At 44.7% G+C, this 19,569-nt stretch overlaps 1 protein-coding gene across 3 annotated transcripts in view; it reads left to right on the forward strand.

Moving 5' to 3' along the window:
* The window catches only part of ESF1 (ESF1 nucleolar pre-rRNA processing protein homolog), an 82,850-nt gene extending 66,332 nt beyond the window's left edge, over nucleotides 1–16,518 (forward strand). For all 3 annotated transcript variants that reach the window (XM_063918533.1, XM_063918532.1, XM_063918534.1), the window contains 4 exons: nucleotides 7,482–7,572; nucleotides 8,739–8,821; nucleotides 11,149–11,295; nucleotides 15,984–16,518. In XM_063918533.1, the coding sequence (XP_063774603.1) occupies nucleotides 7,482–7,572; nucleotides 8,739–8,821; nucleotides 11,149–11,295; nucleotides 15,984–16,292 (630 nt within the window). In that variant the 3' untranslated portion in view covers nucleotides 16,293–16,518. The remainder of the gene's footprint in view (nucleotides 1–7,481; nucleotides 7,573–8,738; nucleotides 8,822–11,148; nucleotides 11,296–15,983) is intronic.
* Nucleotides 16,519–19,569: the final 3,051 nt, after the last annotated feature.

The raw sequence follows: 19,569 nt of genomic DNA on the forward strand, positions 1-19,569 counted from the left end.
AATTGCAGTGTACAGTTATTTAACCTGCACCTACCATTATTGGGGTACAACGAAATCAAAATCACCTATAAAACGGTCATTCTCTAATTCATAAATGCTTTAGGCGTTGTTTGTGTTGGCAGAATTTCCTGTGTCATTGAGGTCGGGTGGTCTTCAGTATGCCGACTGACGGGATCCCGGCGCACAGTATACCGGCGCCGGGATCCCGACAGCCGGCATACCGACACTTATTCTCCCTCGTGGGGGTCCACGACCCCACTGGAGGGAGAATAAAATAGCGTGTCGCGCGCCACCGTGCCCGTAGCGTGGCGAGCGCAGCGAGCCCGCAAGGGGCTCATTTGTGCTCGCCACACTGTCGGTAATCTGGCGGTCGGGCTCCCGGCGCCGGTATGCTTGTCGCCGGGAGCCCGACCGCCGGCATACCATAGTGAACCCATTGAGGTCATGTGGTCAGTTAGAGCCAATGTACTGAAAGTTGGCAGCTTGATGATGTCACATGATGCTTCTTAGACAATACATGGCTGTTTAATAACTTATTAATATGCGTGAATATTATTCATGTATGCCCAGAAGGCTAGCTTTATACTACTATGTAAAAAATTGAACATACTAGAAAATTTTCATCTGTAACAGTGACTGTATTCATCAGGTTATTTACGTGCTGTTTATGTAGCTATGTTAGATGTGCAGCTCTTGGTGACTGATGATTACAGGAGGACCCCGCCTTCCTGCCTCCACTACTGTTACTGGTACTTCAGCTCACACACTGGGCACTGTAGCAGATCACTGGTGTAGGGCTCTATTACAACAGGTAGAGAGAGAAAATGAGTGTATGAGACAGAGTGTCTGAGACCCGTGGAGAGATTTGTTACTGTGGTGATACATAGGGATGCGGTCAGAATTTCGGCGTTCGAAATCTCCACGTCAGAACTCCGACATCACTTGGAATGCTGTCACCAGAATATTGACTGCCGACATCTATTGATTTATTTTATTAACCGTTTCTCATATAGCGCAGCAGATTCCGTAGCACTTTACAATTAGAACAACAGCAATAGAACAAAACTGGGTATAAAAAGACAGACCTAGAGGTAGGAATCCCCTGCTCGCAAGCTTACAATCTATAGGGAAATAGGCATTGATACACAAGGACAGATGCTACCTATTGCATAATGGTCCGCCAGATTGCTAGGTTCTTAATGGGTTGTATGATATGATCACCCAGCAATTTTGGCTGGTCAGGAGGGTGTGAGAGTAAAGAAAGATAAAATATGTGAGGTTATGTGTACTATACAGAGGGGATGTCATTAGTTAGGGAAGCATTGAAGGTTTATGCGGGTTGGTCTTAAATTGATAGTCTTGTCTGAAGAGGTGAGTTTTTAGGGACGTTTGAAGGTTTGAAGACTAGAGGTGAGTCTTATTGTGTATCAGTATGCTGGGGACTTCTAGGTTATGCCTGCTTTTGGAGGGGTGTTAGGTTTAGGCTGTGGGGGAGGGTTAGGGTGCATGGAAGGGAGGGTTAGGGTTAGACTGTGGGAATTGGGGGGGAGGCGGATGGGTGGTTAGGGTTAGGCACCCCTGGGGAAGTTAAGGTTAGGAAGGAGTAGGTGGAGAGGGTAAGCTTACTTACCTGACCCATGCCGGGATGTTGAGCATTGGGATGCCGGTGTCGGTCTTCTGAGCGCTATCATCCCAAACGCTGGTATACCCCGTATCACACCCATACATAGAATGAGCAGTTGATCTCAATGAGAGAGATTTACAGCAATGTGTAAGTACATTTCTCTGACGTCCTAGTGGATGCTGGGTACTCCGTAAGGACCATGGGGAATAGACGGGCTCCGCAGGAGACTGGGCACTCTAAAAGAAAGATTAGGTACTATCTGGTGTGCACTGGCTCCTCCCTCTATGCCCCTCCTCCAGACCTCAGTTAGAATCTGTGCCCGGCCCGAGCTGGTTGCACACTAGGGGCTCTCCTGAGCTTCTAGAAAAAGAAAGTATTTGTTAGGTTTTTTATTTTCAGTGAGATCTGCTGGCAACAGACTCACTGCTACGAGGGACTGAGGGGAGAGAAGCGAACCTACCTGCTTGCAGCTAGCTTGGGCTTCTATTCTAAGGCTACTGGACACCATTAGCTCCAGAGGGATCGAACACAGGGCCCGACCTCGATCGTCCGTTCCCGGAGCCGCGCCGCCGTCCCCCTTGCAGAGCCAGAAGAGAATCCTGAAAGTCGGCGGCTGAAGACTTCGGTCTTCATTAAGGTAGCGCATAGCACTGCAGCTGTGCGCCATTGCTCCCTATGCACACCACACACTCCGGTCACTGATGGGTGCAGGGCGCTGGGAGGGGGGGGGGGGGCATGGGCAGCAATTAAAGTACCTTACATGGCTAATTGACACATAATACAGCTTTTAAGCTGTATATGTGCATAATCCCCCGCCATTATACTAATAAAAAAGCGGGAGAAGTCCGCCGAGAAGGGGGCGGGGCTATCTTCCTCAGCACACCGGCGCCATTTTCAATTCACAGCTCTGCTGGAAGACAGCTCCCCAGGCTCTCCCCTGCAGTTTCCAGGCATCAAGGGTAAAAAAGAGAGGGGGGGCACTAAATTTAGGCGCAAACTATATATAAAAGCAGCTATAGGGAAAATCGCTTTTGTTAGTGTAAATCCCTGATTATATAGCGCTGTGGTGTGTGCTGGCATACTCTCTCTCTGTCTCCCCAAAGGACTTTGTGGGGTCCTGTCCTCAGTCAGAGCTTTCCCTGTGTGTGTGCGGTGTGTCTGTACGGCTGTGTCGACATGTTTGATGAGGACGCTTACGTGGAGGCGGAGCAGGAGCCGATAAGTGTGATGTCGCCCCCTGCGGGGCCGACACCGGAGTGGATGGATATGTGGAAGGTTTTAACCGACAGTGTCAACTCCTTACATAAAAGGTTTGACGACGTGACAGCCATGGGACAGTCGGCATCTCAGCCCGCACCTGCCCAGGCGTCTCAGAGGCCATCAGGGGCTCAAAAACGCCCGCTGACTCAGATGGCAGACACAGATGTCGACACGGAGTCTGACTCCAGTGTCGACGAGGATGAGATAAATGTACAGTCCACAAGGGCCATCCGATGTATGATTACGGCTATGAAAGATGTTTTACACATTGCTGACATAAACCCGGTTACCACAAAAAAGGGTATTATGTTTGGGGAGAAAAAGCAGCCAGTGACTTTTCCCCCATCTGATGAGTTGAATGAACTGTGTGAAGAAGCGTGGTGTTCCCCTGATAAGAAACTAGTAATTTCTAAGAGGTTACTGACGGCGTACCCTTTCCCGCCAACGGATAGGTTAAGCTGGGAGACATCCCCTAGGGTGGACAAGGCGCTCACACGCTTAGCAAAAAAGGTGGCACTGCCGTCTCAGGATACGGCCGCCTTAAAGGAGCCTGCAGATAGAAAGCAGGAGGCTATCCTGAAGTCTGTGTATACACACTCAGGTACTATACTGAGACCTGCTATTGCTTCAGCATGGATGTGTAGTGCTGCAGCAGCATGGTCTGATTCCCTGTCAGATAACATTGATTCCCTTGACAGAGATACTATTTTGCTAACTATAGAGCATATTAAAGACGTAGTCTTATATATGAGAGATGCACAGAGGGACATTTGCCGGCTGGCATCTAGAATTAATGCAATGTCCATTTCTGCCAGGAGAGTATTATGGACTCGACAGTGGACAGGTGATGCTGATTCTAAAAGGCACATGGAAGTTTTGCCTTATAAGGGTGAGGAACTGTTTGGGGACGGTCTCTCGGACCTCGTGTCCTCAGCAACAGCTGGGAAGTCGACTTTTTTACCTCAGGTTCCCTCACAGCCTAAGAAAGCACCGTATTATCAAGTACAGTCCTTTCGGCCTCAGAAAGGCAAGCGGGTAAGAGGCGCGTCCTATCTGCCCAGAGGCAGGGGTAGAGGGAAAAAGCTGCACCAGACAGCCAGTTCCCAGGAACAAATATCCTCCCCTGCTTCCACTAAGTCCACCGCATGACGCTGGGGCTCCACAGGTGGAGCCAGGTGCGGTGGGGGCCCATCTCCGGAACTTCAGCGACCAGTGGGTTCGCTCACGGGTGGATCTCTGGGTTCTACAGGTATCTCCGGGATACAAGATTGAGTGCGAGACGTCTCCCCCTTGCCGTTACCTCAAATCAGCCTTGCCTGCTACTCCCAAGGAAAGGGAGGTAGTACTGGCGGCAATTCACAAGCTGTACCTCCAGCAGGTGATAATCAAAGTTCCTCTCCTTCCACAGTGACGAGGTTACTATTCCACAATGTTTGTGATACCGAAACCAGACGGTTCGGTGAGACCCATTCTAAATTTGAAATCCTTGAACACTTATATAAGGAAGTTCAAGTTCAAAATAGAATCGCTCAGGGCGGTTATTGCAAGCCTGGAAGAGGGGGATTTTATGGTGTCAATGGACATCATGGAGGCTTACCTAAATGTCCCCATTTACCCACCTTACCAGGAGTACCTCAAGGTTGTGGTACAGAACTGCCATTACCAATTCCAGACGTTGCCGTTTGGTCTGTCCACGTCACCGAGGGTGGGTACCAAGGTAATGGCCGAAATGATGATACTCCTTCGAAAGACGGGAGTTATAATTATCCCGTACTTGGACGATCTCCTTATAAAGGCGAGGTCCAAGGAGCAGTTGTTGATCGGTGTAGCACTATCTCAGGAAGTGTTACAACAGCACGACTGGATTCTGAATATCCCAAAGTCGCAGCTGATTCCTACAACGCGTCTGCTGATATTGGGCATGTTTCTGGACACAGAACAGAAAAGGTGTTTCTCCCGGAGGAGAAGGCCAAGGAGTTGTCATCTCTGGTCAGAGACCTCCTGAAACCAAAACAGGTGTCGGTGCATCATTGCACGCAAGTCCTGGGAAAGATGGTAGCTGCTTACGAAGCAATTCCCTTCGGCAGGTTCCATGCAAGGAACTTTCAGTGGGACCTGTTAGTCAAGTGAGGATCGCATCTTCAGATGCATCGGCTGATCACCCTGTCCCCGAGGGCCAGGGTGTCTCTGCTGTGGTGGCTGCAGAGTGCTCATCTTCTCGAGGGCCGCAGATTCGGCATTCAGGACTGGGTCCTGGTGACCACGGATGCAAGCCTCCGAGGTTGGGGAGCAGTCACTCAGGGAAGAAACTTCCAAGGACAATGGTCGAGTCAGGAGACTTCCCTACACACAAATATGCTGGACCTAGGGGCCATTTACAATGCCCTAAGTCAAGCAGAACCCCTGCTTCAAAACCAGCTGGTGCTGATTCAGTCAGACAACATCACGGCTGTCGCCCATGTAAACCGACAAGGCGGCACAAGAAGCAGGATGGCGTTGGCAGAAGCCACAAGGATTCTCCGATGGGCGGAGAATCACGTGCTAACACTGTCAGCAGTGTTCATTCCGGGTGTGGAAAACTAGGAAGCAGACTTCCTCAGCAGGCACGACCTCCACCCGGGAGAGTGGGGACTTCATTCAGAAGTCTTCACGCAGATTGTAGACCGTTGGGAACGGCCACAGGTGGACATGATGGCGTCCCGCCTCAACAAAATGCTAAAAAAGTATTGCGCCAGGTCAAGAGACCCTCAGGCGATAGCTGTGGACGCACTAGTGTCACCATGGGTGTACCAGTCGGTTTATGTGTTCCCTCCTCTTCCTCTCATACCCAAGGTACGGAGGATAGTAAGTAAGAAAGGAGTAAGCACTATATTCGTAGTTCCGGATGGGCCAAGAGTAACTTGGTACCCAGAACTACAAGAAATGATCTCGGAGGACCCATGGCCTCTGTCTCTCAGACAGGACCTGTTACTGCAGGGGCCCTGTCTGTTCCAAGACTTACCGCGGCTGCGTTTGAAGGCTTGGCGGTTGAACGTCGGATCCTAACGGAAAAGGGCGTTCCAGATTAAGTGATTCCTACGCTGTTAAAGGCTAGGAAAGACGCTGCCTGAAGTTCAGACGTTCTTAAGGGAGTGCTGCATATTCAGCCCCTTTTTTTGTGCCTCCAGTGGCACCTTGGGATATCAACGTAGTGTTGGATTTCCTAAAATCACATTGTTTTGAGCCACTTCAGACCGTGGAGTTGAAGTATCTCACGTGAAAAGTGGTCATGCTTTTGGACTTGGCTTCAGCTAGGCGTGTGTCAGAATGGGCGGCTTTGTCATGTAAAAGCCCTTATCTGATCTTCCATATGGACAGGGCAGAATTGAGGACTCGTACCCAATTTCACCCTAAGGTGGTATCAGCGTTTCTTTTGAACCAACCTATTGTGGTGCCTGCGGCTACTCGGGACTTGGAGGATTCCAAGTTGCTGGACGTAGTCCGGGCCCTGAAATTCTATGTTTCCAGGACGGCTAGACTCAGAAAAACTGACTCGCTGTTTATCCTGCATGCACCCAACAAGCTGGGTGCTCCTGCTTCTAAGCAGACTATTGCTCGCTGGATCTGTAGCACGATTCAACTTGCACATTCTGCGGCTGGACTGCCGCATCCTAAATCAGTAAAAGCCCATTCCACGAGGAAGGGGGCTCTTCTTGGGCGGCTGCCCAAGGGGTCTCGGCATTACAACTTTGCCGAGCTGCTACCTGGTCGGGGTCAAACACGTTTGCAAAATTCTACAAGTTTGATACCCTGGCTGAGGAGGACCTTGAGTTTGCTCATGCGGTGCTGCAGAGTCATCCGCACTCTCCCGCCCGTTTGGGAGCTTTGGTATAATCCCCATGGTCCTTACGGAGTACCCAGCATCCACTAGGACGTCAGAGAAAATAAGAATTTACTCACCGGTAATTCTATTTCTCGTAGTCCGTAGTGGATGCTGGGAGCCCGTCCCAAGTGCGGATTTTCTGCAATACTTGTATATAGTTATTGCTTAACTAAAGGGTTATTATGAGCCATCTGTTCAGTGAGGCTCAGTTGTTATTCATACTGTTAACTGGGTATAGTTATCACGAGTTGTACAGTGTGATTGGTGTGGTTGGTATGAGTCTTACCCTGGATTCCAAATCCTTTCCTTGTAGTGTCAGCTCTTCCGGGCACAGTTTCCCTAACTGAGGTCTGGAGGAGGGGCATAGGGGGAGGAGCCAGTGCACACCAGATAGTACCTAATCTTTCTTTTAGAGTGCCCAGTCTCCTGCGGAGCCCGTCTATTCCCCATGGTCCTTACAGAGTACCCAGCATCCACTACGGACTACGAGAAATAGAATTACCGGTGAGTAAATTCTTATTATTTAAGCAGTGAGGGGCGCAGTTTGTAAAGATAGCAGCAAACGCTTTCTAAAATTCTACTTTACATTTTCATAAGAGATCTTGGAGGACATCTGTGCAGACTATAGACCTGTACAGAGGGTTCTGTGTTATTGCTGGCCTATGTTTTAGACATGGTCAGTTTATATCTGCCCATTGTGCTGAAGTGAATTTTATTGCTCCATGTGTTTAACAGGGAGGCGTGGAAGAAACAAATGAAGATGACAATGTTCCGTCTGATGTTGATTTCAATGATCCATACTTCTCTGAAGAGCTTAAGAAGCCAGGTAATTATGCAGATGATCTAGACACTTGTTAATGTCTCGGTAAGTTATGTCACCAATGTCCAATGTAATACAGGTTGAGTATCCCTTATCCAAAATGCTTGGGACCAGAGGTATTTTGGATATCGGATTTTTCCGTATTTTGGAATAATTGCATACCATAATAAGGTATCATGGCAATGGGACCTAAATCTAAGCACAGAATGCATTTATGTTTTATATGCACCTTATACACACAGCCTGAAGGTAATTTTAGCCAATATTTTTTATAACTTTGTGCATTAAACAAAGTGTGTCTACATTCACACAATTCATTTATGTTTCATATACACCTTATACACACAGTCTGAAGGTCATTCAATACAATATTTTTAATAACTGTGTCTATTAAACAAAGTTTGTGTACATTGAGCCATCAAAAAACAAAAGTTTCACTATCTCACTCTCGCTCAAAAAAGTCTGTATTTCGGAATATTCCGTATTTCGGATATTTGGATATGGGATACTCAACCTGTATTTCCAATGTCCTGCCAGGACAAAACATGTTTCCGTACATAGTTAAGAATGCCTTGATTTGAACTACCATCAGTTTTTTGTTTGTTTTTTGACAGATGTAACGTAGTGTACACATTCTTCCCACACTAGTCAGTCTCCATAAAAAGACTTTTTTTCTTTTTACATGTTAAATATGCAAAATAGACCCTTTGATTTTATGGAACAGAGACCACCCTGTATATTATTTGCTAGGTGCACTCTACTAGATAGTGTAGCTAACACTTTGGCATTTTGCAAGTTTGCCCATCTTCAGAGCACCTGGCACATGCAGTTATATGCCTACACTCAGCCCACACAACCACTACCATTGATATTGGGTTTCAATGCTGCATGTGGTCAGTCATTGGCTGAAGAGGAAGATGGAGAGTGTAGGAAAAGATCAGTGCTAGATATACTGTTAAAGAGTGTATCTAGCAAAAAGATCAGACACAGCTTGGGAATCGGAAAGAGGTACAGTTACACCTGTATGATATCTGTTGTATTACCTGTACATTGTGTTTTCAGTCTTGCATATCTATGAAAATGAATTGATCTGTTGCCCATTTACAATTGCTGTGATGTGTATGAAGTTGTGAAAAGTATAAAACGCCTGCTGATTTGGGACTGTGCCACAGGTCTGAAGCAGAAATCTGCAAGGGGTAAGAAAGAGGAAGAGCAGGTGTCATCTGGAGGTGAAGAAGAGAGCGAGAAACAGAAAGTGAGTGTGAGCGTTCACTGTACACTCCTGCCTTACATAATCCCACAAGGACTCTCTTACTAACATTGCATATAGGTGCAAAGTTTACATTCAACCACCGGAAACTTCCAGCAACTCTCTTCTAGCTGTCTAGTGCAAGTTAGCGTTTGGCTACTATGGATCATTGCAAATTTTACACTAACATGTAACGTTAGTCTACTGTATGGAGAAAAATGTGTTACAGCTCCGTTTTAAGTTGTTTACTTTTTGTGCTAATTGCTTTTCAATCTCTGGGTCAGTATTCTCCATGTATTTTATTTACTACCTGATAATGCATCTTACCTAGTGTTCCATTCCAACATCATTGTGCATAAGCTGAAAGCACTATTGCTTGTGACACAGGAACAAGACAAGCTATGATGCTCTGTGAAGTTCTTCTAAAATTTACTTTGTCAATCACCAATCTGTCAGATACAGATCGGGACCTTAATGTGGTGCAAAGTACTAGGTGGTGTCCCATAGCAACCAGAGTCTGATTTTCATGTGTATTTTTTAAACTTCAATGGAAAAACCTTATAATTAGTCTGCTCTGAGCAAGGCCCCCTTTTTCCTATGCACTAGTTTCCACAAATGCCTCACACTGGCAGACTAGATGGGCCAAGTGGTTTTTATATGCCGTCACATTCTATGTTTTTATGTAGCTACTGCTATCTTATGCCATAACGCTACACATTAAGTGTATGTGTGTAGTGCAGTTGGAAGGGGGGAGTCTTATTTTGTTGATTTACAGTAGTCTCCGATATGGGGCGGGATGTAATGAAGACAGAGTTCAGCGGCTGTGCGGGACACCGACCGAACTTGGACTTTTTTTTAAAGGAGCAATCATTTACAAAGCTAAACCATGCCTTGTAAATGATTGCTCCTTTATAAAAAACTTCCTAGTTCTGACGTCATTACATCCTGAAGGACCATTCATAAATTTCCCCCCATTCCTATGCGTTTGGTTGCTAACTTCATCAGAGGAATAATGTTCAAATGTGCTTACACACATATTTTTATAGTTACTTTAAATCGCAATACTTCCCACACACGTGTACGTGTGTGTCTCTTTAAGATACTTAGCAATCCACAAGTGAACAGACTACAGCATAATACAATTAAAGAGAAGGAGGTCTCCCTGTTGGTCCAATACAATTAAGTGCACTTACTGTTTTTAACGTACGGTCCCCATAAGTGACTTTATACATGTGCAGTTTTATTTGTATTTAATAAATATATTTTATTAATATAGTGTTCCACAAAAATTATTAATATTTAGTACTTACCGTGTTTTTGCAGTCAAGCACTATGTAATCTTATACATTCGTGTGAAAATAACCCAAAGGAAATACTGAAATATATTGAATTTTATGGATAGCTAAGAGAACATAGGGTTGCTGTTTAATGCTGGAAAGTGAAATGAAAGTTTTTTTGGGTTTTTTTTTTTCTTGAATTGTTAAGTGGAATGCCTGCGGACTGGCAGGCAGATCAGAAAACCACCACAGTGTGTAATGATACATTTCATGGTTTGTTTCAAACGAGTAAACACATGACAGGGGATTTATATATTCACTTGGTTTATTTAGTCAGACACCTTGTGTCCGCGCTGGTTTCTCTCTCTCCCATGTGCCGGGGAGTGTTGACACTGCATGCTAATGAAATTACTGACGTTAGAGGAAGTGGTGGTGTTCCTGACCGTGATGGTGGCATGGTACATTACTGCAGGATTTAGTCTAACAAACATGACAGCTTATTTTATCACTGTGCATATCCCAGCTCACTGGTAACGGAGACAAGCATGTGCATACCGAAACTGTGGAAGAAATGTTAGAACTTACACTTTATTACCCATTAAGTTTGTTACTGGGCCAGAAATGTGCAAGCAAAGTCTTTTAAGGTGACCCCCTCATCAAAGAACAGTTTGAGGTTCAATTAAAGTCGGCTTTCGCAATCCTAGGAAGTAACGGGTTTATTCAAGACAGATACACTTAGCTATGAATCACTGGCTAAAGACCCAAAAGGGCGCTGTGGGTCATGTATACATCATGTGCTTGCAGCATCACACCCTGCCACAGCTATATACTGTAGATGTTTCATTCCTTTTAAGGGTTTGTGTGTCTCATGTGTTTCATCAGAGAGCTACAAGGTCCCAAATTAGTAATTTAAAGGCAATGGATCATTTTCTTTGAGTATTTTCTTAGCAATTTCTTAATTCTGAGTCTTGGCCAATATTACCAGTTGAGTGATATGTTTACATATTAAAATTACTCTTCTAATGTATTGAGACATAACCTGTTCCTGTGTTGCAGGCGGAGATTGCGCTGCTGATGATGGATGATGTTGAGGACGACCGGAAACATTTCAACTATGATTCAATTGTTGAGCAGCAAAATCTGAGTCGCAGGAAGAAAAAGAAGCTGAAGAATAAGGAAGAATTAGTGTCCGATAACTTCCAGGTATGGACGCACACTGTGCTGTACCTTTTTTTGTATAGGTGTCCTTTCCATCTGCTGCTGTTCTACATCATGCACGATTCCCACCGTCCAGTGACCGCTGATGACTGCACTTTCCTGGTGGTTGGATTTAATGGCCTTCACTTCATGAAAGAGTGTGCATTAGATAAATGATTGGCTTACAGTTGCACAGACTAAACAAACTAAAGCCCATTACAGAGAGCTGTAACCACAGTCCACATCTTGAAGATACTGGGGGAGATGTATCAAGCAGTGGACAAGTGTACAAGTTGCCCAAAGCAACCAATGAGCTTCAATGTAGCATTATTCAAGTAAATTCTATAAAATGATTGGTTGCTAAGGGCATCTTCTCCACTACTCCATTCCTTGGAAGGCTTGATACTGTACATCTTACCCCATTGTCTTAAGTATCTTGAAAAAGGACAAAAAGGTTAAACTGCAAATCATAACATGCATGTTAGCTTGTTTTTGACAACACTCACTCTTTGGGGGATAAATCCACCACTACAGATTAGAGTCTAACAATAACTTGGAAGGCAAGCTGCGAGTCTTGTAAGTATTCCATAACTCTGTAAGATAGAGTAGCACCACCCTCCCATGCATTCCCTACGGCAGTGATGGGGAACCTTTGGCACTCCAGCTGTTGTCGAACTACACATCCCAGCTTGCCATGCTACAGTTTTGCTATTTGGCCATGCTAAAACTGTAGCAGGGCATGCTGGGATATGTAGTTCAACACCAGTTGGAGTGCCAAAGGTTCCCCATCACTGCCCTAAGGTATACAACAGACCTGATGATGGACTGGTTAGTGAACTAATTTAAGAGTGTAATGGCACTGTTTATGTCACGGAGCAGAAAACCTGATCTTCTCACCGATGACAGAAATAATGAAGCTCAGAAGTTGTAGAAGGCACTGTGTATCACCAAATGTCACATTTCAAAAACCCACAGGTGACATGGAAAACATGAACTGTGTGGGGTCCTGATGACACAGTTTGGGAACCTGTGGCCTACTGTAAGTGACAGATAAATGTGCGCTGCCAACGTATCATTGAATCTGCCCCATAGTCCCAGCCAAAAGCCGTGTGCGCATGAGGCCTACTGAAAGATGCAATCATGGACATTGGCATCTTGTGATTGGTCCTTACGTAGCCATTTTAAAGTACTGAATGAAAATGTTCATCACTAGATGGCAATTCAGCATTAAAAATGATGGCCCAGATTTATCAAGCCTTGGAGAGTGATAAGTAGAACGGTGATAAAGTACCAGCCAACCAGCTCCCGACTGACATTTCTCAAACACAGCCTGTGACATGGCAGGTAGGAGCTGGTTGGTTGGTATTTTATCTCCGTGCTATTTATCACTCTCCAAGGCTTGATAAATGTGGGCCTATATATCCTAGATCTGCCCACATAGCGCCCGGAAAACAAATCATCTGCATGAAATAGGCACTGAAGCCTATTAGCTCAGTATGACGATGCAGCTTTAAGTAGAAGTGGTTGTGTTTTTGGGACATTTTAGAGTTGAATGATGCAGCTTTGATGTTGGATGAACATGTTTAATTAGATTTCTCTTTGGCTTTTACATAAAGTGGCAAATTCGGTTTGCAGAAAATGCCAGTACCTTAAGTATACTGTCTGCCAACCAGCCAACCAACCATTCTCATGACATAATAGGGTTAGATGGTGGTTATTATACACTGTATTGTGTTCTGTTATACACTCTGCATGTGATTGGCATCAGTGCTGAATACAAATGCCCACAGGGAGCAAGTTGGAGAGGGTTAATCCAACCATATTTTTATTATGACAATCCTCTAAAAGGGAAATAAAACACAGCTATTGTTGTCTAGTCTTGTTCTGTTCTTCCTGCCCACAGAACACCATGTGTTTTCTTTTTGGCTGGTTGCAGACATTAATTTTCCTAATTTTAGCAGAAATGTAATAACACCCCCCCCTTCACCACCTCTATTGTCTGTAGATTGCATCTGTGTGTTCCAGGCTTCTTAAGGTTCTCTGGGTCTCTTTGTACTCTTTGTACATGTCTGTTCAGTTATACCAAGGACGATTATGCAGATTGTTGTTGTCGGACCTTAATTCTGTGCATTTACCCCAAACCATTGTTAATCATGAACTTGTTATAATGGCTCCTGTTTCTACTTAGTTTTTTGATATTAAAGTATTACATTTAAATTGTTTGCCAGCACCTTAGGGCTATACGCCTGTGGATATCATTACTGCTCCCATCCTTTTGAAATTAAAACTGGACAGAGATACGATCTGAGGTTTTCTTAGGTCATAACACCACCACAGTGCTTTTAGGTGCCAAGTACAGTTAAATATAAAATCTATCTGTCCAACATACACCTATCCCCAAATTGCGCCAAATGGTTCCATTTAGCGCACCCCGGACTTTGCAACTTAGCTGCAACAAAACACTAATCCGAAGTACTGTACCTAGTACTCTACAAGTGAACGAAGGGGCAAAATAGGGGGAGGGGGGTAAATACACAATCCTAGGGTAAAAAGACAGGGCTGATACCAGTGACCTGCCCCTATGCTTGGTCTGCAATTTAATCTGATTCATTTGCTACAAAGATACTACTCCTAAGCACCTAGCACTCTAAGCAAGGTAAGACGCAAAACTGAGGAAAAAGTAGGCAGTGTGTAAAAACGGCAAAGTACACGTCTGATATGAGTGTCCTGCGCCATGCATCGTTATGCTTTCTCTGAGTACGCTGTGCGTTGTGCGTGACTATGGGGGACATTTACTAAGCAGTGATAAGAGCGGAGAAGTGAGCCAGTGGAGAAGTGGCCCCATCAACCAATCAGCAGCTCTGTATCATTTTATAGTATACAAATTATAGATGTTATGTCAGTGCCGATTGGTTGCCGTGGGCAACTTCTCCACTGGCTCACTTCTCTGCTCTTATCACTGCTTAGTAAATGTCCCCCAAAGATGCAAAACTTAGGAACGTACACAGCACGGGAATCGCGCTGGGAATCTCGTGCCTTTTGGTCAAAAGGAATAGATGTTTGAGGAGGACACATACCTATCCATCCATTCTTGTATTTTGATTTCCTTACAAGGAAATAATATTGTAAGTTAAAGAATTCCTTTGGAAAAAGAATTGTCCAGTTAAAACATTGGTGACTTTTAATAATGTTCCCCTAGTGTAATTGGTAAAGGAAATTATAAGTCCCAGTGCAGTTCTATGACCATAGTAAGGCTGAAGACTGCAGGCCAGCTGCTTTTACCCCATCCACGGAACTCAAGGAAATATGTATTTGATTACTAATGCATGAGATCACTAAGCTCAGTTTATAGAACTTTTATTTACAGACGCTTTATAGTATTGATGGCGCTTGTGTACTCTATAAAACGCATTGCCAACACAATTTGCCTCCGCTCCCATCCACGAACCTTCCTTTCTGTAAAATAGTTTTTATGCAAGTCTTTCCAATTTTTTTATTATAAAATAAAACTGCTATGATCCTTAGCTAGTAGGAGCCATGAGCTGATTTAATTGAGGGATGTCAGAATGGCAGCTGATAAATTCATGAAGGGAGAGCAATGTTTCTTATATTGAACATTGCTGAAGCATGGCTTAACAAGATCTAACTACTGTAGTAACTAGAACGCATATAATGGTGATCAGTTTACAGGAGACACCCAGCCATCATAGGACATCCTGTATATGTCCGTTGGCTTGGTCTGCAAGAGGTGGCCAGTGATCCTAGGTCTCCCTGTATGTGTCTTGTGACTGGTGTAAAGGAGGTGCCCAGCCATCCTAGGTCCCCACGTATGTGTCTACTGACCAGCCTACAGGAGGTTCCTAGCCATCCTAGACCCCCCTTCATGTGTCTGGCGACCGGTCCACAGGAGGTGCCCAGCCATCCTAGGTTTTACTGTGTGTCTCTGGTGACTGGTGTAAAGGAGGTGCCCAGCTGTCCTAGATCCCCCCTGTATGTGTCTGATGAATGGTCTACAGGAGGTACCCAGCCATCCTAGGTCCCCTTCATTTGTCTGGTGACTGGCATACAGGAGGTAGCCATCTTAGGTCACCCTGTATCTTTGGTGACTAGTCTACAGGAGAATCCCTATCCTCCCTAGCGTATTTTTTTTTTTTTTTTTTTTTTTTAAGGTGGCTTTCCTTGTTGCTGCTGCCTGTCATGCCTGTGGAGCCACCTAGCTTGCCAGTTGTTAGGCCTGTTTCTAGAACCCTCCTTGATATTCAGTCATTCATTCCTTCAATTATTTATGATCCTCTGTGAAAGTGGACCCATCACCTACACAAAGAGGGAACAGAGATTTTGAAAGTCACTAAATCATGAGACACAAAGTCCCAGAGATTAGTCAATAGTTCAGATGTATTGATTGGCAGTGGTGACTTGGGTATAGGAGCTTACAATCGTAGGCTAGATACTACCAAAGTTTACCTGTTGAAACTTTATTTTAGAATATCAAGTAGACAGTCATTGAACAAGTCCATCAATTATGTTAATACGTCAGGGAGTGTAGATGCTGAAGCTGAAATCTAATCTGCTGCTACGGAAACCAAAGTGTACAGTATGTTCTGATATTTTTTCTGCATGGGGGACTTGTATTAAGTCTGCTTTTTAATGTAAATGTATCCCACACATAAGAAATGTCAAATTCTTTGTTTCAGATAAACGTTGAAGATTCAAGATTTCAAGCGTTGTACACGTCACATTTATACAACGTGGACCCTTCGGATCCCAACTTCAAGAAAACCAAAGCAATGGAACGAGTGTTGGAAGAAAAAGCTCGAAGAAGAGTACAAGAGCAGAAGACTTACACAGAGACCGTAAAGAAACACGAGGCAAAACTGGGGACTGCTAATAAAACAGGGACACCGGCTGTAAAAACGGTAGACCCAGCTCTCTCTCAGCTACTGAAATCTGTGAAGAACAAAACCCAGCAATTCCAAGCTTCGAAAAAGCAGAAGACAAAATAGCTGCTGTTACTCTGACCTGCATATGGGTGGCGTGGTGTCTGTGAGACCGGGAGGCGAATACTGGACATAAGATGTGGCTGATCAGCATACACAGAGATGTCTGATGAACTTTAATAAATCTTATTATTATTCAAAATGGTCTCTTGCATTGGCAATCAAGTAAGGAGCCCAGGATCTTTAAGGAAAAATATACAATATTTTAATGATTAAAATCCATTTTCACTTTCTTTTTTTTTGTATCTGAATATTCAGCCAAAACGGATTGTGTGAAATGCCAATGTGTTTAGGTTTTATGTATAATTTTTTACAAACTGCTATACTGCTTGGACACTTACCCAATCAAAAAAATATAGATTTTTTTTTTTACATTTTTTTTTTTCTTATTATTATCAATTCATAATATGGGGCGGGATGTAATAGAGCCGTGGAACGTTTGGGATGCTGGCCAAACGTAGATTTTTATTAAAGGGGCAGTCCTTTACAAAGATTAGTTTTGCGCTTTAAAAAAACCTCAAGAGTTCGGCCGGGAGCCCGCACATCCAGCGAACTCAGACTCTATTACGTCCCGCCCATGGTTTATAACTCGGTAACTTTACTACTGCCAAAAATTTGAATTTCTGCAGCAGGATACATTGGTTTCCACAGGGAAACATCGGGGAGTGTACAGTGGATCTTGATCCAGAGGCGCCAACAGACGGCTGTCCCAGGATGCATTGGGGGCCTCTTTTATAACCCCACCTCCAGGCACTGAGAGCTCCGTTTCGAGTTGGTGCCTGGACCAGCAGGTCACTTAACAGGGGGGCTGCACTGGGCAGCCCTGGAAAGCTTTTCTGAAAGAAGATTTCTTCAAGGGTTTATAGCGTTATATGTTTGGTTGACACTTCAGCACTGCAGCTTCATCACCTCCCAAGCGGCTTAGCATACTCCCGCGGCTCTGTTCCCGGGTACTTGCGACGGAGACGTCCCGGCTTAGGCACACAGTCGCAGACTGCTCTCCTGGTTCGCATGGCTGCTACGGGGAGGAGGAGAGGGTCCCCCAGGCGGGACCCGCCATTAAATCGCATTACGTCCGCGACCTAGGGAGAAGGGTCACGTCGCTGGCGTGGACACGGTCACCGAGCAGGAACCCCACTAGACCACCGGGGCATCTGAGTACAGGTCGAGTGTACTAACACCCCATTTAATAAGGCTCACAGTACCCGGTGTGGAAGTCCAGCATAGGGAAGCCAGCGCTTGACCTGTAGCCCCTCCCCTGGCCCAGGGCGCCATCTACTGCAGATTTCCCGCCCTGGAGCTGCCTCACACTCGCCCTCACTCCCTGACTGAGACGCTGGGCACCATCTTATAAGCATAGTTGCTGCTGATCTCTCGAACTGCAGGGCAAGTTCTCCCTTATAAAGCCGCCTGTATACAGCGTTGTGTCTTTACAAACACTTAAGTATTCTACATGTCTTTATACAGACAGCGTTAGTTGAGAGAGATTGTACTGTTTCCAGAATATATTGTTTGAGTATTCTGTTATATCCTCCGGTCACTGACCACGTTGTGATAAAATGTATATGTGTATGTATATATATATATATATATATATATATGTAGTCTTAAACTTGCGCACATACCACCAGCAGCAGTTTGGAGAGAGCCCCTGTTAGTGGGCCCCCAAAAAAACAATTTATACAGACAAATCACCAAAAGCGCTCAGTGTATCGCCTTTTATATTATACTTCAGATCTTTCTGGTTTTAATGTGTGTTCAGATAAGCGATTCTCCAAAGTGTGGGGTTTCGCAAATGGTGTTACCTGTAACAATACCCTCACACCAAATACACTAGACCTGGTTGCTGTTTGTGTTCACTCCTGAGTGCTGCAGGCCCAGTATAAAGAACCTGCCCGGAGAAAGTATCTGTGATCAAACAGATCTCAATCAGGCTCATTGTAGAGAGTTGAACATTTATAGAGAAAATTCCTCTGATACATTCTTAATTTGGTCCGCTATGTGACAACGATTATGATTGGACCTGTTTGATTCGATTCCTAAAAAAATGGAAACATTCTATGTGTAGTGATGTCCTTATATGAAGGATTTCTCATTGTTTGTGATACCATTTATTAACCCCTGAGGAAGTCACCTTGACAAAACGCGTTGGGTATATCAGCTACGGTCTCTTGTCCAAGTTCACTATCACACCCTGTTTAGCTCACACCTGTCAAGGTGAGGGTGTTCTGACTTTTCCAACTAGTGAAATTGACAAAACTCAATGGCTGTATTTTATTATGTCCATGGGAACGTGCAAAGTTTTATTATGTGATTTTTAATAAAAAATGTTTGGTATCAAGTCTAATTAGGCCTTTTGACCATTCTTTCGGGTGTATTTGGTGTGAGGGTATTGTTACAGGTAACACCGTATGCGAAACCCCACACTTTGGAGAATCGCTTATTATATCTATCCAGTGCAGCTTTATTGTGACAATAATCTCTGCATTGCCTGTGACTGTGTGTGCCTGTATCTGCTGTATGGTTTCACTCTCAGTGTTTCCCAGATATAACTGTCACTATATTCTGTACCCTAAGGGACATGGTGCGTCTGGGGGTCTAATATAGTGCGACACAGTATTTATATAATATGTATATTCTACTGTGTATTCAGTCACATAATACCGGATTTATTTGCAGGTATTGTACTTTGTCTAACTTCATCGTACTAAGGGGGTCATTCTGAGTTGCTTGCTAGCTGCCGATGGTCGCTACATAGCGATCATTTGAAAAAAATGGTAAAACGCATGCGTATGGGGCGCCAATGCGCACGCGTGGCGTACGGGTACAAAGAGCATCATTGTTTTGCACTGCTTCTAGCGATGATTCCATTCACACAGCAGATCGCAAGGAGATTGACAGGAAGTGGGAGTTTATGGGTGTCAACTGACCGTTTTCTGGGAGAGTTTGGAAAAACGCAGGCGTGTCCATGCGTTTGCTGGGCGGGTATCTGACGTCAATTCCAGGACCTTCGTCGTAGCAATCATCGCACAAAATAAGTAACTACAGGGCTGGTCTTGTTTTGCACAAAATGTTTTTGTGCCGCTCGGCTGCACAGGCATTCGCACTCTTGCAAAGTGAAAATACACTCCCCGTGGGCGGCGACTATGCGTTTGCACGGCTGCTAAAAGTAGCTAGCGAGCGATCAACTTGGAATGAGGGCCTAAGTCGCTCTGTTGTTGCATTTATATCATAATGTCTAACAGAAAGGACAGTGAATCAGTGGAAGCTCCTGTATCGTGTA

The sequence above is a fragment of the Pseudophryne corroboree genome, chromosome 4 (genome assembly GCF_028390025.1).
Source record: "Pseudophryne corroboree isolate aPseCor3 chromosome 4, aPseCor3.hap2, whole genome shotgun sequence".
NCBI lineage: Eukaryota > Metazoa > Chordata > Amphibia > Anura > Myobatrachidae > Pseudophryne > Pseudophryne corroboree.